This window comes from Hemiscyllium ocellatum, chromosome 2, assembly GCF_020745735.1.
Source record: "Hemiscyllium ocellatum isolate sHemOce1 chromosome 2, sHemOce1.pat.X.cur, whole genome shotgun sequence".
Lineage (NCBI taxonomy): Eukaryota > Metazoa > Chordata > Chondrichthyes > Orectolobiformes > Hemiscylliidae > Hemiscyllium > Hemiscyllium ocellatum.
Window position 1 is genome coordinate 125,507,332 of NC_083402.1, and position 21,858 is coordinate 125,529,189.

Sequence of the window (21,858 nt, forward strand, 5' to 3'; positions counted from 1 at the left end):
GTGGAAGAACCAATTATAAACTGATGCCATATGTGGTATGGTGCAAGAAGCTGCTTCACAGTTAAGAGAGATTATGGTGGATTGAAGCAGTACTTCAAACCTTTGTTGCTGGAGTACATTTGTCTTTAACAGGGCTATCTCCTCAACCACTCGTTTCTCTGCCATAACAACCCCTTTGCAATCCCACTCCCCCCGACCTATTTCAACCACACCATCCGTGCTCGATATGTAGGTATCAGGAGATTTGAAATCAACAATGAGGAGGAAGGAAAGTTTCTGGTTACACTGAGTGTCCCACCAGCACATTTCCATCAAAATGAAGGGGACACTATTCCATTTCATGGAGTAGCTTGATTAAGCAGAGCTGACCGCACTGAAGGCTTCAACTTCAGAAACATAATAATAAATATTTAAATATTTATTTAAACATCCTGCCAACTCATGGGTTAGATATGAAACAACTAAGCAGTAAACCTGCTGATCTCAACTAGGAAACTGGGCCTCTGCATTCTAGGGCAATATCATGGGAAATTAAATGTGCCAGGGAGAATAAAGTAGATATGTCTTTGGACATATTTCTACTTTATCTATATGGGTACACCAACTGTCATCACCTTTGAGAAGATGAACCAACTTCTTGAATTGCTGCAGTCTACATAGTGTATGTACACTCAACATGTAGTATTAGAAGAATGGTGTCTTTGTAAACTGATTAAACCTCATTTTATACAGTGAACTAGAGAATAGGATATTACTGTCAACATGGATGTTCGGATGCCAATAAGTAGTATATGGGTGAGTCATGAATCTCCTCCTGTATTTTACGGGCGGCAACAAATTTTATGCCTTCAACCAGGGCTGGCATCCTGTTAAGCATGGCTGATCGGATGGATAGCAGCCAAGTAATGGGTGGTGCTGAGACAAGGTGTGGTCCAGGGGCCTCATGCAAGCAGGCAAATATATAAAACTAAGGCGAAGCTAGAAGGCTACCGGTCTGGGATCATTGTTGGGGTCACTGAAGCTATCTTCCTTGCTTGTAGTCTTTTAACTACTTCCTAAATACTATACCTACACTGTTCCTAATGGCCTCATGATGGAGGAGGTTAAATCAAAATGGTTTTCTGTACTTGGCAAGATGCGGCGATTCTGTAGATCTGCTGTGGACAGCTCTGCCTAACAGCCAAGGCATACCGGTGTTTTTTACCATTCCTGGCCAAGTTATGTGGTGGAATTATTAGTTTAACACCTTACAGAACACATATTTGTTAATATTTGGGAGTGTGAAGGATGCCAAAGGGAAAAGTAGCAAGCAAACAGCTGCAGGGAGGACACTCCCCTGCAGCACCTACCACACCAGAGACAGCAGCAACAGCAGCCTCTCCTGAACCCCCTGGGGATGTGACAGACTCTCAGGAATTGGCTGCGGCAGTGGAGAGACTTACCTTGAAAGTTGGAGCTGCAATTGAAGAGATCTGTGGGGAGATTCGTGCCCAGGTCCAACCTATTGCATCCATGCTGCAGAAGCATGAGCAGGAGATCCAGGGCCTTGGGGAGTGGCTGGCGGAGGTGGAAGGTTGAAGTAAGGCCTTGGAAGCTGCGATGGAGTCCTCATCCAGTCGAATCCAGGTGCGGGCCTCGCAAGACCATATCGACGACCTTGAAAATCGAGGTCGGAGGATAAATCTCTGAATTGTCGGGCTCTCTGAAGGTGAGGAGGGTAAGCAGCCATTCAGATTCTTTGAAAGTTGGCTGCCGAGGTTCTTAGGCCTTCACATCGAGTCCAGCAGGCTGTAGATTGAAAGGGCTTATTGGGTCACAGTGCACAGGTCAGGTCCAGTGCAGTGTCCCCACTTAGTCCTAGTGCACTTCCACTCATATAAGGACAAGCAAAAAGTCATAGAAGCTTCCAGATCCCTGGGAAAAGATCCGCAGGCACTGCTGTACAAGGGGTCAAAAATCATGTTTTTCCAGAAATTCTCTGCAGCTTTAATTCGAAAGAGGAAGTCCTTCGATGAAGTTAAAAAGAGGCTGAGGAACCTGGGCATCCAGTACTCCATGAGGTACCCCGCAGTGCTCCATTTCAGCCATGAGGACTCAGTTTATACATTTGACTCAGCGGATAAAGCTAAAAACTGTGTAGGTACTTCAAAAAAGATGGATTGGCCTGAGGAATACGGTTAATGTTTGTTCTCTTTTCCTTCTTTCCCCATGTTTTCCTTTCCTTTTTTTATTCCTTTCTTCCTCCCTAATAATTCCTTTTCTTTTGGAAAGGGGGAAAGAAACCTTGGTATAAGTTGTTCTTTTTTTTAATAATTGGTTTTTCTGATGGGAAATTTTGTGGATTTCTTTTGTTGTCTCCCCCCTTTTTTCTTTGTTTGTTCTGTTTCTCTTTTAGTCACAAGTAGGGGTGACATGAAGCCAGGGATGGATGGAGTGCTCATCCTGGCTTTGTCTTTTTTCTGTTGATTTAAGGATCCTCTCCCTGTTGTTTTTTTTCTGGCCTAAGGCTGAAGGCTGGGGCACAGTCCGGGTTTGAAGGAGCTGTGAAGGAAGGGATGGGTAGGGCAGTGCCCCCTAAGGGCAGGGGGAAGAGTCTTCCATACAAGGTTTTATAGTTGATGTTCTTTGTAGTTTTTTGGTAGTAATAGTTGTTTATAGTTATGATACAGTAGTTTTTGTATATATAGTTCTTCGACTCTATGAGTCTTTATTTACTTGTGCTCGGCCCTTTGTAAGCAGGGTTCTCCCCCGAGGGGTTCAAGGGTCTTTGAAAGGGGATATGGCTAAGTGTCTTATTAAATGGTGCACCTGGAACATTAAGGGAAGTCATTCGCCTGTTAAAAGGCAAAAAAGTGCTTTCTAGCCTTATGAGGGAAAGGGTTGATATCGCTTTGTTGCAGGAAACCCATCTTGATGATGGGGAACACCTGAAATTACAACAGGGGGATAATGACAGGGTATTCTCTTCATCCTTTACTAGTAAAAGTAGGGAATTGGTGGTACTTATTCAGAAAAATCTTCCATTCACATTATTAGAGCAGGTGAAAGATGAGCAGGGACAGTTTGTGATATCTAAACCCCTGATACATGGGGAGGAATATGGCATGTTAAATGTCTACTGTCCTCTGGCGCATCCCTCAAATTTTTGATTAGTGCTTTCCCTATGTTGAGTGCTTTTGGAAAACGCCACATTATTATGGGGGGGGGCGGATTTTAATTGTCTTTTGGATTCAACAGTGGACAGGATGCCTTGTGGGCCCCCAACTATTTCTTCACAGGCCAAGCAGATGGTTTTCTTATGCGAGGATTTGGGATTGGTGGATATTTGGAGACGTCTTCACTCTATCAGCTGGGACTTCACCTTTTTTTCAAACCCACATAAATGTCACACAAGGATTGACCTCATTCTGGCTCTCTCGGCCATTCTGGATTTGATTATTGGTTGTAAAATTAGGAATACAGCTATCTCTGATCACACGGTGGTATATTTGGAGGTTAAGGCCAAGAGTGGAGGGCTAGGTTTGCGGCACTGGCATTTGGACCTTTTTCTCCTTAAGGATTCCAAATTTGTGGAATACTTTCTGAAGGAGTTTCAGGAATTCTTGACGATCAACTCAGGCATGGCTAGTAGTCCGTCTATGCTATGGGCGACTGCTAAGGCCTTTGCTCGGGGATTAGCTATTTCCTATACGGATAGCCGGAAATGACAGAAGGAGGAACAGCAGCGTCTACTTGAGACACGGTTGAAAGCCGCCGAGGTGGCACATTTTGCGCAGCCTTCAGTGACTAAGCTACAGTGGACCACAGCCCTCTGGGCTGCTTTGAATTCAATATTGACACAAACACAAACAAAGAACTTGCTTTTACTAGACAAAAGGCTGTTAGAATATGGGGATAAGCCAGGGAAGTATTTAGCATACCTGACTAGTAAAAAGTGTGCTCCCCAATCCATTACTGCAATCAGAGACAGCACCGGGGTCCTTACATATGATACTAAAAAGATTAGCGAGGCTTTTCAGAGCTTTTACTCTGAATTGTATCGGTCTAAAGGTTGTGAGGACAGGCAGGTTGAAATGGAGGCCTTTTTAAAGAACCTGGATCTCCCAGGGGTAACCTTGGAACAGGCCTCTCTCCTTCATGCCCCGTTGACAGTTCAGGAAATACAGGAGGCAGCTAGGCAACTTCAGACTGGAAAAGCGCCTGGCCCTGATGGTCTCCCGGGTGAGCTTTATAAGGAATTTATAGGGTTTCTGTCAGGGCCGTTGTTGGAGATGTCCAATCACTCCTATATGCATGAATGCCTACCACCATCTTTGAAAGAAGCAAATATTTCCTTAATTCTTAAAAAGGGGAAGGTCCCTGAGGATTGTGCCTCATACTGACCCATCTCTCTATTAAATTCTGATTTCAAGGTTCTGTCCAAGATCCTGGCGCTGAGATTGGAAAAGGTGTTGCCCCATATTGTTAAAGAGGACCAGACAGGCTTTATAAGAGTCCATAGGTCCTCTAATAATATTAGATAGTTGCTGAATATGGTCCAGGTTTGTCAGCAACGATCGATTCAGGGGTTGGTGATTTCCTTAGATGCAGAGAATACATTTGACCGGGTGGAATGGCCGTATCTTTTTTATGTCTTAGAATAGTTTGGGTTGGGTGGTTTGTTTGCTAGGTGGGTGGAGGTTTTATATTGCCACCCTCTGGCCACGGTCATCACCATCAGGGTGAAGTCTGGGAATTTTAGGATTGGTCAAGGTAGTCGGCAAGGCTGCCCCCTCTCACCGTTGTTGTTTAGATTGGTGATAGAGCCGCTGGCAGAGGCCATTCGTTAGAATGTCCACATAACCGCTCCAGAAGTGGGATCGAGGGCACACAAAATTACACTGTATACAGATCATGTTCTCTGTTTTTATCGCACCCGATGACCTCCGTGCCCCATTTGATACAATGTATCAATTCATTTGGGACTATTTCAGGATATAAGATTAACCTTGCAAAATCGGAGGCTATAACTTTGGAGAACTTTAAGGATATGCCAGAAGTTGAAGGCAGCCCTAAGTTCCCTTTTAAGTGGTCACGGCAGGGTTCCAATAGCTAGGCATTTTTATTATCCCCAAGTTTGATCTGTTATTTCGGACTAACTTTGCTTACTTACTTGACAATATTAGGCGAGATCTCCAGAGATGGGAGGCTCTTCCAATTTTGTGGCTGGGCCGAATATCTCTCATTAAGATGAATGTTCTTCTTCATTTGCTTTATCCCATGCATATGCTCCCTATAATGTTTCCCAGGTCAATGCTGCAAAAGCCTATGAGATGGTTTGGTTCCTTTGTCTGGCATTGTGGGCTGCCTCTCATCAAAGTTACTACATTGCAGTTGCCTCAAGGAGGGGGAGGAGTTGATTTCCCAGACATCAGGAGGTACCAATTGAGTTCCCTGCTGTCCTTTGACTGTGATTGGGTAGGTAACAATCCAAACTCAATATGGCTGGATATTGAGGCCTGCCAGGCAAAGTGCCCTCTTATTAACCTGTTGTTCATAGATGAGGACAGTTATGGACGACTGCCAAAATCCCATTGTCATCAATACAGTCAAGGCGTAGAGGGCAATGCATCAGAGTGAGGGTTGCTTATCCAAGACTTCGCCACTTACACCTATAGTTGGCATGCCAGGGTTTCGACCAGGGATGATGAACTTAGGGTTCAAACGATGGGCAGCGAGAGGGAGACTTGTTTGAGGGGGGAGGTTATAATGTCTTTTGAGCAACTGAGCAACAAATATAGGCTGCCCAGCAGAGGGATTTCATCCAGAAGAAGACTACGCTTCTCACTAAGCCCTATAAGCCCGATACAGAAAGGTTTTTGCTACGTTCCACAAGCACCCTTTCAGTTAGTGCCATCTATTGCCTGCTGGATGGCAGGGCCTGGCAGGATATTATCTTCGAGTAAAAAATGAGGTCTGCAGATGCTGGAGATCAGAGTTGAAAATGTGTTGCTGGTTAAAGCACAGCAGGTCAGGCAGCATCCAAGGAACAGAAAATTCGACGTTTCGGGCCAGAGACCTTCATCAGGAATGAGGAGAGTGTGCCAGGCAGGCTACCTTTTATCTTAGCCTGCCTGGCACACTCTCCTCATTCCTGATGAAGGACTCTGGCCCGAAATGTCGAATTTCCTGTTCCTTGGATGCTGCCTGACCTGCTGTGCTTTAACCAGCAACACATTTTCAGCTCTGGCAGGATATTAACCGGTTATGTGAAGTCAGCGAGCAAGACTTAGGAGATCTCTTCTGAAACATGGGAAAACATATGAGAGAATGCTTGAAAGATCTCAATCTGTAATAGGACATGCGCTACGCAGTTAAAGGTTCTACACAGGGCTCATCTGGCACTAGACCGTCTGATGAAGTTTAAATAAGGGGCATCTTCAGTGTGCCCCAAATATAAAATACGTGTAGGCAATCTTACCCATTGCTTCTGGACATGCCAGGCTCCATGTTTATTGGAGGGCTGTGGTGGGGGAGATAGAGAGGGTATTGAGGACTGAAGTCAAGTAGACCTGATATCTCTCCTCACAGGTCTACCGAATTTACCATCTTTAGATGGGCATGGGAAGAAACTATTTAATATTCTTGCACACTGTGCACGGAAGAATATTCTGATGAACTGGGTGTCTGAGAACCCGCTGGGCTTGCTGGGATGGCAGAAATTATTTATGGAGCACATTCCCTTGGATTCTTTTACAATCATGGTGCACCACACAACAGACCATTTCTATTAGACATAGCAGCCCTACTTGAGGTATTTGGTGATAGATATATCAGTTATCTTAATTAGGGTGTTTGTTTAACCAGGATGGTTAGGTTTGTCAAGTCCTGGGCCCTGGAGGGGGGGTCTCCTGAGTTAATATGTTTTTCTAAACAATGCTCATGTTCCTTTGTTTGGGAGCTTTGCGCTGAGCATAGCTGTTGTGAATTTTGTGATTTTTTTGGGGTGTATTTTGCTTTTTTTCTGGTCTATTAGTTATTCACTTATTTATTGGTGTTGCTTTGCACAGTGTTAGGGTTTGTTTTGTATTGTAGGGTAGGTTAGTAGTTAGTAGACAGTCATTGTATTGTAATTTGTGTTTTTTTTTCTTTTTATTATACTTATATTTGTTATTGATTGTATGTTTCAATAATTTGATATGTTTGTAAAGTTAAAAAAATTGTTAATATATTTACAAAAATAAATAGTTTTCTGTTATCTAATTGGCCCCATCTGTCTTCCAACCACAGCAGGTGGTATGTGTATGGAATGAGCTGCCACAGGAGGTGGTGGAGGCTGGTACAATTGCAACATTTAAGAGGCATTTGGATGGGTATATGAAGAGGAAGGATTTGGAGCGATATGGGCCGGGTGCTGGCAGGTGGGACTAGATTAGGATTGGGATAGCTGGTTGGCAAGAATGGGTTGGACCGAAGGGTCTGTTTCTATGTTGTACATCTTTTTTTTAGATTAGATTAGACTTACAGTGTGGAAACAGGCCCTTCGGCCCAACAAGTCCACACCGACCCGCCGAAGCGCAACCCACCCATACCCCTACATATACCCCTTACCTAACACTACAGGCAATTTTTTAGCACGGCCAATTCACCTGACCCGCACATCTTTGGACTGTGGGAGGAAACCGGAGCACCCGGAGGAAACCCACGCAGACACGGGGAGAATGTGCAAACTCCACACAGTCAGTCGCCTGAGGCGGGAATTGAACCCAGGTCCCTGGCGCTGTGAGGCAGCAGTGCTAACCACTGTGCCACCGTGCTGCCCACTATGACTCTTTGACTCTACAGGGCCAGATACAATTCAAACTAGAGAGTCAGGAGATATGGGTCTTGTATTTGACAAGATATTACATGCAAATCATTTTAGCCCCATGACATTGCCATGGAAATTCCTTAGGATAGTGCCCTAGGCCAGACATCTTCGCTGATTCATCAATAATGTTTCCTCCATATAAGATCAAAGTAGAGAATATTTCTGATGCTTGAACAATGTTTGGCACCATTTGCAAACCTCAGATGCTGCAGGTGTCCATGTCCACATGAAACAAGAACTGAACAACATTCAGGCATGGTTTGATAAGTGGCAATTAACATCTGTGCCACGTAAGTACCAGGCAAAAACCATACCTAACGAGAGATATTCTAACCATCACTTTTTGAACTTCAATTACATTACCATCATTGAATCACCCAGTCAACATCCTCATTATAATTATTGACCAAACATTTAATCAGGAGAAAGTGAGAACTGCAGATGCTGGAGATTAGAGTCAAAAACTGTAGTGCTGGAAAAGCACAGCGGGTCAGGCAGCATCCAAGGAGCATGAGAGTTAAGTTTTGGGCATAAGCCCTTCATCAGAAATATGCAGGGGGGAAAGGGGACTGAGAGACAAATAGCAGGTGGGGGTGGGTTGGGGCTGGGGAAAGGTATCTGGGAAGGTGATAGGTAGATGCAGTTGGGGGTGATGGGTCAGAATAGAGCAAGGAGCGGATAGGTGGGAAGGAAGATGGAGAGGTAGGACAGTTCAAGAGGGTGGTGTCGAGTTGGAGGTTTGGATGTGGGATGAGGTGGAGGGAGGGGAGATGAAGAAACTGGTGAAATCAACATTGATCCCATGTGGTTGGAGGGTCCCAAGGTGGAAGATAAGGCATTCTTCCTCAGGCATCAGGTGGCTAGGATTTGGTGGTGGAGGAGGCCCGGGACTTGCATGTCCTTGGTGGAGTGAAAGAGGGAGTTGAAATGGTCGGCCACAGGGTGGTGGGGTTGATTGGTGTGTGTGTTCCAGAGATGTTCTCTGAAATGTTCCGTGAGTTGGTGTCCTGTCTCCCCAATGTAGAGGAGACCACATTGAGAATGGACACAGTATATGAGGCGTTTGGATGTGCAGAAAAATCTCTGCAGATATACAAAGAATAAATCAAAGGTTGGGAACTGACATCCCAACTTTCCAACAAATCAAACCTTCTTCAAAAGCCTCTTCAAAACCCAACAATAGTCCTACCTAGAGGGTCAAAAGCATCAGACCCATGGGAACATCATAAAATCACCTCACACTCCATCCCAGTCCTGATCTCCACACCCCAAACTCACCTCCACCAAACAGGGTCCCAGGTACTGATCTCTACTCCTTCCCCCTCTTCCTGAGATCTGACATCTCCCTACCTTTCGACCATGACCCCATGAAACTATCTGTATATGTATATGTGATCTAAAATGCATCATAATGAGCAATAGCTGGTGTCAGCAAATGCAACCTTTAATTTTACTTTCCTCCACTCCCTCTTCTGGTCTGAGTTCCACTAGTCGAGAGGGTGAGAACGCAGCAAGTTCAGAAGCCCACTGTCAGTGTTCACCTCCCCCCAAGTATAGCCTTGGTCAGCTTGTCACTGATATTTGGTTACCCTCCCTCCCCCAACTTTGCTGCCTGTTTTGGTGAGCAAAGTTAAAAATCACACAACACCAGGTTATAGTCCAACAGGTATATTTGGAAGTACTAGCTTTTGGAGCGCTGCTCCTTCATCAGGTAGCCACCTACTAGCTATCTGATGAAGGAGCAGCAGTCTGAAAGCTAGTAATTCCAAATAAATCTGTTGGACTATAACCTGGTGTTGTGTGATTTTTAACTTTGACCACCCCATCATGTTTTGGTAAGGGTATGAAATGTTTCCACATTATTATTGACAATTCATACATAACTAAAAATTGAAAATCCCAAGTGTTGACATTAAGGGCAGTTTTATTTATGGTTTTTCTTCTTGGAAGGATTCACAAATGGTCAAGCCAAAGCTTGAGATAAAATTTTAACTCACTTCAATCCCAATCACATGCAAATAGTTAAAATTGGGCTCATTATTGTGTTTAATGTCTGTCATTCAATAATTAAATAACAGAGCAGAGAGTCAATAGGAAGGCAAAAGTATAATCCAGGGTTCAAATACATCAAGTTAACAGAGATTTTGTGATGTGGAACCTGAATGGATATAACCCTAGTGAGCTACCAGCCTGTAACTGAATCATTTGGCTGTTAATGACCATTTAATGTCATCATAACAGGAGAAAGCAAAGCTCACGTTTTATGATCAACAAAAACAATGAGATTGAATTACTGCTGCATCAATCACTGCTAAATGCTAGCTACTTCAAATTTAATTTGTTAGAATTAACTGATATATAGCAGGCATCATGGACAGTGCAGTAGAAATAAATAAGCCATTATCTAGGTAGCAATATGGATTATTCCATGATATTTGGTATGGGCTCCCACATGACAACAAACAATTAACAGTTTTCTGATTGTAATCTAACATGAAAACAGATGACAGGATATAGAGTCATAGAGTCAAACAGCACAGAAATGGACCCTTCGGTCCAACTTGTCCATGCTGATCTGATTTCCCAAACTGAATCCGTTGTATTTGCTTGCATATGGCCCAGATCACTCTAAATCTTTCCTATCCACATACCTGACCAAATGTCTTTTAAATATTGTAATTATATTCTCCTCTACCACTTCCTCTGGCAGTTCATCCCCATATATGCATCATCCTCTGTATGAAGAAGTTGTCTTTTAGGTCCCTTTTAAATCTTTCCCCTCTCGCTTTTAACCTCTAGTTTTGGACTTCTATACTATTGATTATTGACCTTGGCTATTCACCTTATCTATACCTCTCATGATTTTATAAACCTATATAAAGTCACCCCCTTAGCCTCCTATGCTCCAGGGAAAAAAAATCCCACTTATCCAGCAACTACTTATTACTCAAATCTTCCAATCTGTAACGTCCTCATAAATCCTTTCTGCATCCTTTCCAGTTTAATAACATCCTTCCTACAGCAGGGCGACCAGAATTGTACACAGTACTTCAAAACTGGTCTCACCAATATCTTAACTGCTGCATCTCATCTCCTACACTCTGATGTGAAGGCAAGCATGCCAAATGATTCTTCACCACTTTGTCTGCCTCTGATGCCACTTTCAAGGAACTATGTACCTCAACGTGTTGGTCCATAGTTCCCTGGCTTTTCCTTTGCAGCTTTTCTTAAATAGTGGCACACCATGGCTGTGATGATACAAATATCTCTCTTAGGAGCCCAGCAATCTCTTCCGTAGCTTTCCACAATGTCAGGGATATAATTATCAGATCTCAGGGAAGTATCTATCTGAATGTGTTTTAAGACACCTAGCACCTCCTCTTTTATAATGTGGATCTTTTAAGACATTACTACTTATTCCCCTGTGTTCTCTCGCCTCCATGTCTTTCTCCACAGTAGATACTGATGCGAAATATTTGTTTAGTATCTCACCCATCTCCTGTAGTTCCACACTCAAATGGCCTCGTTGATCTTTAAGAAGGCCTATTCTCTTCCTAGTTACTCTTTTGCCCTAAGTATAGATGTAGAATCTCTTTGGATTCTCCCTAACACTAAAGGCCAAAGCTATCTTTTGTCTCCTTTGTACCTTCCTGATTTCCACCTTCCTTTGAGTTTTTTTTTACATTTTGAGTCCTACAGCACAGAGACAAGCCCTTTGGCCAAACTGGCCTATGCCAACCAAAATGTCCATCAACGCTTACCCCATTTCTCTGCACTTGGCCCATATCCTTTTAAACCTTTTCCATCCATGTGTTTGTCTAAATGCCTTTTAAATGTTGTTAATGTACCGAACTTAACCACTTCTGCTGGCAGCTCACTCCACATGCATATCACACCTCTGTGTAAAAAAAGTTGCCCTCAGGTTCCCTTTTATTCTTTCCCCTCAAACCTTAAACTGATGCCCTTTAGTCCTCGACTCCCCAATACTAGGAAAAAGACTAAGTGCATTCACCCTATCCGTGATTCTCAGGATCTTATACACTTCTATCTCCTACAGTCTGCTACACTCAGAAGAAAAAAGTCTGAGCTTGTCCAACCTCTCCCTATAACTCAGACCCTTGAGACTTGGCTACATTCTTGTAAATTTTTTCTGCACTCTTTCCAGTTTAATAACATCCTTCCTCTAGCAAGGTGACTAAAACTGATCACAATACTCCAAGTACAGCCTCACCAACGTTCTGTACAACTACAACATAACCTCCGAACTTCTATACTCAGTGCCCTGACTGATGAAGTGTACCAAAAGCCTTCTTCACTGCCCTGTCTACCTGTGACTCCAACTTCAGAGAACCGTGCACCTGAACTCCAAGGTCCCTCTGATCCATTACACTCCTGAAGGCCCTAACATTCACCATGATACTCCTACCTTGATTTGACTTTCCAAAATGCAAGGCCTCACACTTATCTATATTAAACTCCCATTTGCCATTTCTCGGCCCACTTCCCCAGGTGATTGAGGTCCTGCTGCAAATTCTAATAATCTTCTTCAGTGTCTATGATACCTCCTATTTTAGTGTCATCTGCAAATATATCATGTCTTGTATTCTCACCCAAATCATTGATATAGATAACAAACAGCAATTGGCCCAGCACTGAACCCTGAGGCACTCAACTAATCACAGGCCTCCAATACCATGAGCATTCTTCTACTATTACCCTTTGCTTCCTATCATCAAGCTAATTTTGTCTCCAATTTACCAGCTTCTTCAGATTCCATGCGATCTAATCTTCCAGAGCAGCCTACCATGTGGAACCTTATCAACGGCCTCACTGAAATCCATATAGACCATGTCTACTGCCCCTGCCTTCATTAACCTTCTTGGTCATTTCATCAGAGAACTCCAACAAATTTGTGAGGCATGATCTCCCACGTACAAAGTCATGCTGACTATTCCTAATCAAATTCTGTCTTTCCAAATGCATGCATATATTATCTCTCAGCATCTTCTCAAGTACCTTACCTACCACAGATGTTATAATTCCCAGGTTTTTCTTTGCATCCCTTCTTGAATAAGAGCACAACATTCACTGCCCTCGAGTCTTCCGGGACCTCACCCCTGGCTAATATTGATGCAAAAATATCAGCCAGGGCCCCTGCAAATTCTTCTGTCACCTCTTATGGTGTTCTTGGAGAGATCTGGTCAGGACTAGGACATTTATCCACCTTCATACATTCTAAGACGTCCAACACCTCTATTGTGATATGAACTGTCCCCACAATATGACCACTAATTTCCTCAAGTTTCCAAGTCTTCATGGCTTTCTCCATGGTAAACACAGAGAACCTCACCCATTTCCTGCAGTTCTTATGTGTACATGTCCCCTTTGGTCCTGAGGGGTCCTATTCTCTCTCAAATTATTCTTTTTCTGTTAATATACTTAAAGAACCTCTTTTGATTCACCCTAATCTTCTCAGTCAAGATTATCTTGTGCCTCCTTTTCACCCTTCTGATTTCCTCCTTCAGTGAACTCCTGTATCCTCTATATCCCTCCAAGGAGTCCCTTGATCCCAGCTGCCTGTACCTGAGCAATACATCCATTTTTATGGTCAAAGTCTCAATATCTCTTATCATCCAGGGTTCCCTATTCCTGTCAACCTTGTCTTTCACCCTCACAGGAACACACAGACCTTGAACTCTAGCAATCTCACTTTTAAAGACCTCCCACTTGCCAGAAGCCCCTTTGCCTGCAAACAAACTACTCCAATTAACCCCCGCAAGCTCCTGTCTTATTTCATCAAAATTCGCCTTGCCCCAATTTAAAACTTGAACCATAACTATTTTAAAATTAATAGAACTATGATCATTGGTCTCAAAGTGCTTCCCCACTATCACCTTCAACACCTGTCCTGCTCTATTTCCCAAGTGTAGGTCAAGTTTTGCTGATTCCAGAGTAGGACCCTTTGCTTGAAGAAATTTCCCTGAACCCACTTAACAAATTCCATCCCATCTAAGTTCTTAACACTCTGGCAGTCCCAGGCACTTTGTTAGGAAAATTAAAATCCCCAACTATGACAACCATATTGCTCCTGCAAGTCTCCCCAATCTTAAGTGTACTCTACTCCCCCTACGCCCCTCAAGAGATTGACTTGATCCCGCCTCTCCATTCCTAACATATGCCTCCTTCCTTTTCATGACCGGAGTCTCAATATTGAATTGAATTGAATTTATTGTCATATATACCGAGGCACAGCGAAAAGCTTTGTCTTGCAAGTAATGGGGATCCAGTGTTCCCTATTCCTACCAGCTTTGCCCTTCACTCCAACAGGAACATACTGTCTCTGAACTCCCGTTATCTCACTTTTGAAAGCATCCCACCTGCCAATCATCTTTTTATCTGCTAACAGCCTACACGAACAATTTTTGACATTTGATCCCAGCAAATAATACCATCAAAATAGGCCTTACTCCAATTTAGAACTTTAAGCAAATTCTCAAAGGGGAGTGTGCGTGGGCTCAGGTTATGGCACAAATTGGTACCAACAACAAAGGTAGAAAAAAGGATGAGGACCTGCAGACTGAATATAGGGAGTTTGGCAGGAAGTTAATAAGCAGAACCTCACAGTAGTAATCGCTGGATTCCTCCCAGTGCTATGTGCTATTGTGAGTAGGAATAGGATGATAGGATAGATAAGTTCGTGGTCAACTGTCAGCCCCCAGGATGTTGATCTAGAGAATTCAATGATGGTAATATTGGAAAACGCAATGCTGATGGTGAGTAGAATCTGTATTAATCATAATAATTAGAAGTTATGCTTTATGTAGCAGGGTAAAAGTTGATCTCTCAGGAGAGTAGGTTTTTGAAAGCAATTTTATGAGATGTTTAATCTTTTAATAATAAAACATAAATTCTATTCCTGTGATCCTCTACAAGTGAATTCTTATTCAAAAGCAAAGAGAGGTGTCAAGTTAAATGGAGATTAATCCAACCAAATTATTCAGAAATTGAAATGACAGTTATAATATATACTGAAACACCTTACAGTTCAACCTGAATCCTACTAATGAGCTCTTATTTGCCATACAATAGCAGAACTGGGCAGCACGGTGGCTCAGTGGTTAGCACTGCTGCTTCACAGCACTAGAGTCCCAGGTTCGATTCCAGCCTAAGGTGACTGCCTGTGTGGAGTTTGCACATTCTCCCTGTGTCTGCGTGGGTTTCCTCCGGGTACTCCACAGTCCAAAGATGTGCAGTTCAGGTGAACTGTCCCATAGCGTTAGGTGCATTAGTCAGAGGGAAAAGGGTCTGGGTGGGTTACTCTTTGGAGGGTCAGTGTGGACTTGTTGGGCCGAAGGGCCTGTTTCCACACTGTAGGGAATCTTGTCTAATCTAAAAACTGGCCAAGGTAGTAAAGCAGACTATAATAAGGGAACAATATCTTTATGGTTTAACCTCAATCAGAGTTTCATTACAAGAGAGGGTGAGCACTGAGAGGGTGCTGCACTACTGGAGGGTCAGCACTGATAGGGTGCTGCACTGTCAGAGAGTCATTACATTCTTCTCAACAGGCAAAATATCAAGGGGGACTGATTGAAACAGACTATGACAGAAAATCTGGCAGAGTCATGCAAGAGTCCGAGGAAGGCTTTCTTGATGTCAGGACTAGCTTGTTAAATTTGTCAATGAAGCTCTGGATGTTGTGAGGAGCTTCTTGATTGGCAACGGTAAGTTGCCCATTGTTGCTCGTTAATGACCTTATAAACTGCAAATCTTGCCTCATTAGTATGTAGCTTTCTATTCTACCATCCACTGCAAGCAAACTAGACACTAACAATTCTCGGCATGGAAGTCAAAGCGGGTATCTGGTAACTCTACTTGTTTGATTCTAAGGATTTCCGTGTTGGACACAGGGACCAACAACTGAAGGCCCACTCCATGAGCACTGACCATATGAACCTCATGTCCAGACATTTGCGTCTGACAACTGCCAGCCTCTACTGGCCCTGATGGCACACCTCTTATCCATACAAAAGGTGCTTCTTTATCGCTGCACTTCAGGATGTATTAGCAACTATTATTGTAATGCTGCAGCAAGGACACTTTGCAGTCAGGGACCCACACGCAGCTTGTGAACTGTTTCCAACTCCATTTCAGGACTCTTTGTTTGCTCTCTTAACATTCATTCAAATTGAGCCCACCCATTCCTAATGTTCATAACCTTCTCGCCCTGCTTTGTCTGTCCTTGCCTGTTTGTACTTTATTCCTCAGTCAGAGATACCAAGCTCACTATACCACTGTATTTGCATGCCATTTAGCACAAGAGACACAATAACCACCACCCCTTGACATTCAACGGTATTTCCTTCACTGAATCCCCCAGTAGGAGAAAGTGAGGAATGCAGATGCTGGAGATCAGAGTTGAGCGCGTGGTGTTGGAAAAGCACAGCAGTAAGTACCTCTCCGCCCCCACCCCACTCCGGCCTATCACCCTCACCTTGACCTCCTTCCACCTATCCCACCTCCATCGCCCCTCCCCCTAGTCCCTCCTCCCTACCTTTTATCTCAGCCTGCTTGGCTCTCTCTCTTATTCCTGATGAAGGGCTTATGCTCGAAACGTCGAATTCTCTATTCCTGAGATGCTGCCTAACCTGCTGTGCTTTGACCAGCAACACATTTGCAGCTAGCAAGTACTTGGGAACTCCAACACCTGTAAGTTTCCCTCCAAGCCACTCACCACCCTGACTTCAAAATATACCGCTGTTCCTTCACAGTCATTGGGTCAAAATCCTGGAATTCCCTCCCTACTCTAATTGTGGGTCAACCCATAGTAAGTGGACTGCAGTGATTCAAAAAGACAGCTCACCACCACCTTCTCAAGGGCAAGTATAGAAGCGCTATCAATGCTGGTCAGCCAGTGACACCCAAGTCTCAGAAATAAATAATGAATAAAAAAAATCACAAAGTTAGGAAGCTTGTCATAGTTGTCAGTGGTCCTCAATCAAATCAAGGGAGACAAGTCTTCAGTCAGGGATCCTGGCGCACTAAGTTAAAGGCAGCCTCCAATACCATTCCAGAGGCTTGGACACGGTCAGGTAATTACTCAGGTCTTTCAGGGTCAAGTCTTCTCCTTGTAAGGGATGAAGAGCCAAATATTGAACAGCCCACTAGCTGGAAGGGGATGCAGCTATTAAAAGAGATCAAAGTGAGTGGCACAGTTGTTACTGTTAGTGGAGGGTTAAAGATGGGGGGGGGGTGCCCCAAGTGAGTGATTGGGCAGAAAACAGGCTATGTAGGGTTGATAGTGTGAGAGTTGGAGAGAGTAAAAGCAACTGAGGGAAGGTATGGCATACAACCGTGAGAGTGATAGAGCATGAGCTTTGATGGGAGGTGAGTACTGTAGAGATAAAACAATTGTGAGGTAACACAATAAAGATGGTGCCACCTACACTGGTGGAGTCAAGCATTCCTACACCACTGTTCATTCCTCCAGATAGCTGACAGTACACTGATATGGGTGGCTCTAGATCCCTGTTCACAAAATAGAATACCAATTTCCTCTTGTCTGCAATGTCTGGAGCAAATATCAGGAGCCGTCCAGGGCAGCTCCAAAATAAGTGCTTGCCTGGGTGTGCGATAGCCAACTTAAAGATGGTGTCAGCACCAGGGGTGCCAGTTCTTTCAAGAATACCCTGGCAGTGGCAGGATAGGGTGAGTGGTAGAATGGTACCAGAATTGTCTGTAGGTAGTTAGTGAGGTGATATCGTAAGACATGGCAAGTAAACTTGCTAGGCCTCATGGACAGAAACCCTCTGGGAATCTTGACAAGATTGACACTTAGCCAAAGAAAAACAGTCAGCCCTACATTAGACATTAAGAAAAGGCCAAGACATAGAGACAAAATTTGGAAACTTCAACCTGATATACACCCTATCTTTGTCCATCAAATCAGCTCCTTCAACACTTAATCCAGTAGCGAAATGAAAAGGGAATCAATAATTTGAAAGATGTACCACGTAGAGGAATCTTATTTGTTCTGCTTCATTCTAATCTTTGTAATAAAGAAATGATTGTGATGTACTGATGCAAACTACCTAGACTATATACATGATATCAGAGCAATTCAGTATCATATGCTTCTTGTTTGCTTTACTTGGGTGTTTCTCTGACTTGCATTGATTAACTTACTTGAGAAAACAATCACTTACATTCAGCAAATATCTACTGATGGACAGGACTGAATCACTGGTGAATTTGACAGAAAATGGCTGAAATCACTGAGTCCAATCACCTGTCTTAAATAACCCAATTTCACTTTGTTAATTAAATCATAGCAGCCAAATGCAGTCATGTTTCTTTTCAGAAACCCAGAGTTCTTGCGTTTCATTTCGCATTTTGTTTAAACTTTTAAATGTTGTTGCATTGCTCCTTAAGTTTAACATTGGTGGGTCCAGTTATACTGTATATTTATAAAAATAGATTGCACAACGCAGGGGGTGAGGAGGGCAAGTTTGGGACCACAATCAAAGTTAGAAAGTAACACTAACACATGAAGTTCAGATGTTATTATACATTAAGAATATTTAGCTCTGATGCAAATCTCCAGTTTTATTGCTTATCAGCCAGGAACACAAACAGGTACTCAAATTCTATGGAAATTGAATTGTTAATTTTTGCATTTCTGTTGCAAGAAGTTGACAAGTAGAGGCCTGTCATTTCCCCAGGATCGAACACAGAATTCCAGGTTCTTCCTGTGTCTTTGGCTAACTCACTTTCAAAAAACAGCTAAGATTAGACTGCAAATCAGGTTTGGTCTCAGTGAATTGTGGTACAGGCTTGGGGGCTAAATCACTTCCTTCTGGTCCAATGAAATAAAGCAACGAGAATAAGGAGTAACTATTTTTAATTTAGAACATTATTGATTTTAGGGAATAGATGGAACACTCAATCATTTAATATTAAAATTTCCAGCAAACATCTGTGGGTCAGGCCCTTCATTCTTTGAAACATTCTTAATATATCAACTTTAAACCAGGTTAAAACAACTCAATGTCCTTCAAAATAGCTTGAGGCAAATGGATCCTGATCATGTGAAGAAGAGATGTGGTAAATAAAAGGTTTACTGTAAGAGCTGAGTTTAAGGTAGATCTTAAAAGAAGAAAGGGAGGGCAGAAATACAGACTGATCTGGAGAGCCTTGGAATTGTTTGGAGATGATAGTGGACAAAGGGTTCAACAGCAGATGTTAGAAGTATTGCAATGTTGTGGGGATGAATAAAGGCAAACTTAGATGGAATTAATAGGAGGCTGGAAGGTCAGTTCAGGGTGAGCAGAATAAGGAGGATCTTAGTTGTTGAATGCAAGCCAAGGAAGTAAATGAAACTGACACTGAAGGTGCTGAGTTTTGAGTGAATAAAATTAGTTTAATCTTCCTAGTTGAGAAGTGATGGTTCATCCAGAACTGGATGTCAGAAAACAACTTTTTTGTGTGTGTGAAGCACATTAACTACATTATGGAAGGTATGAGGCTTTTTCTCAGGGTAGAGGGGAACTAGGGGACACAGGTTCAAGGTGCAGGGTGGGGGAAGTTTAAAAGAGATGTGCAAGGCAGGTTTTTCAAACAAAGGGTGGTGAGTGCCTGGAGCACGCTGCCAGAAAAGAAGCAGACTGATGGAAGCGGATGTAATAGCAGCATTCAAAAAGCAGCTGGATGAATACATGACTAGGAAGGCAGTGAGGGATATGGATCCTCTAAGTGAAGACAGTTTTAGAATGGAAAGGCAAAATGTGTTGGCGCAGGCTTGGAGAGCCTAAGAGCCTGCTCCTGAGCTGTACTGTTCTTTGTACAACACATTCACCAATATCTTACAATGCTAAACGTAATGATTTGATTACATCAAAAGTGGCACTTACCTATTATTAAATAAGACCACAAATTCTTGAAACAAAAGAAGGATAGAATTGAAAAGAGGTAGAGAAAATGAAAAGGTATACAGATCACATCTTGAGAATACTCCAAAATGCTTGAGTTCACTTAGTTATCCCAATCAGTTTCCATGCAGTAAAATCTGGCCATTTAATTTACATTTCTATCAGTTAAAAATTGTACTCGTGGAACGTTTTCATTTTTGAATACATCCACGTTTAAGCTAGCAAGGTGAACGTTTTTGTATGTTCTTCTCAACCCTTCCATTGGGATGTTACAGCTGTTTTGAAGGATGGTAACTCGATCAGAGGAAGCTTAATAGTGGTAAACACAAGCAACCTGATCTACATAAGTTATTTTTACCTTCTTTAGATATGAATTAATGCTTAATAAACTAATAATGGATCATGCAAAAGATGCTTGAGAGCAGTACATACCAAAGGTTCTAATTCCTTGCGGTCTACAAGGTTAAATTCTGTTACAAAGTAATAAAAGTGCTTATAGCACGTATTAACATGTGCCTCTGCTCCCATGGTGCCAAGCCGATCGAAGTGATGAATGTAAACATGGACGAAGACTCGAAAGAGTCGACACAGAATCTTCTTGCAGATCTGAAGGAAGTTCTTGGGAAAGGGGATTCCTGTGGAAAAAGAATGAAAGGAAAAAGAAACAAATGTACAATGAAACATCTGACCTGTTGGGCGATCGTTCACTCTAAATACAATGTGTGTATGTAATACTGAATAAACCCTAAACTCTTCAGTTTACATCCACAGTTAGTTTCTGAGAAGAGGCCACAAATGCATGTGAATGAAGCGAGGGGCACTCCTGTTCCCCCTGGCTCAGAAGGAAACAGATTATTTTTTCTGTTCCTGACCCCCTGATTCTGATAGTTTTGATTTGCTGGGGAAGCCATCAATGCTCCTTGCTGGGCAATTGAGGAAAATTCACTGATTTTCTCACTTGTCTGCAAAATGCAAACCTTGTGCATTTTTCTGCTTCTGTTAATAATTTACAGAGAAGTTCACTTTAAACTCAAAATGTGTAGCATGGGGAGAACGAAAATGCAAAACATTTTACAAAAGTGATTAGTCAACTGATTTTTGAATGAGAACAAGCAAATAGTTTCTTCTCAAGAAAATGGTGTAAATGTTAAAGACAACTTTAATCCTTAATGGGCAACATTGGTCATATAACAGGGTCTCTATAAAAAGATGACCAATGTCACAATAGATTGAGCAAGCACACACAATTCTGAAAAAGTTCCCATTGTCCTATGAAAACTACACTGTGATGGAAGCAGCTGCAAAAGGTACAAGAGTGCTGTGATCTCAATCACTAAGACAAAACACAATCCCTTATATATTTCCACAAAGAGACTGCTCTCCTAGAAGGTTGAACCAACCGGAACCTTTCCAGAGAACTCAACAATGTGAGTCAAGCTCTTAGAATTTCAAAACTCTGACGCATAATTCAATGATAATCCTCTAAGGGTGTGGGGTGCAGCAGTATTACTGAATTGTCCATCATCCGTTGGTAAATAATGAAGGAAACAAGAGACCGAACATAAGCCTTTCAGCAACCTAAAGGGGAAAAAAAAAATCAATATTTGTAAATTACCACTTATTGTGGTTTCTTGGGATAAACTGCAGGGAGTAAGAGACTGTCACCAATCGCATGCAGTGTTCTTTCATGGGATTCTGATCACAGTCTAGTTCTCAGCAACCTGTCAGGCCACAGAAACAATTATGCTTCACTGACAAACTAATTTGCCTAATTTAAGGTTTGTTGCATGACCGCTTGATGACCCTAGCTGCAAGCTCTGTTTCACTTTGTTAATGGTAATTTGTGTCATATTTAGGGTCGTCGTGTCTTTGTCAGCATTAAGGACATTAATTAAATCCATTATGAACAATGGGCATACTTTTTATTTAGATTTAATAGATGTGCCTTATTCAACAATTATATATACTAGTTATTATTTTCTAAGTAATCAATGCTGGATTGACATTTTAAAAAAATACTGGGCACTTCAATAATGATTGGTATCAAGTGACTTTGATTTTAGCCCTACCCTTCGCAACTGG

General features: G+C 42.5%; 1 protein-coding gene across 1 annotated transcript in view; it reads right to left on the reverse strand.

The window, feature by feature from the left end:
* Nucleotides 1-21,858, reverse strand: part of LOC132824966 (MOB kinase activator 3B) — a 164,608-nt gene that overhangs the window by 12,160 nt on the left and 130,590 nt on the right. Inside the window, exon 3 of the mRNA XM_060839895.1 lies at nt 20,209-20,411. Coding sequence (XP_060695878.1) covers nt 20,209-20,411 — 203 coding nt within the window. The remainder of the gene's footprint in view (nt 1-20,208; nt 20,412-21,858) is intronic.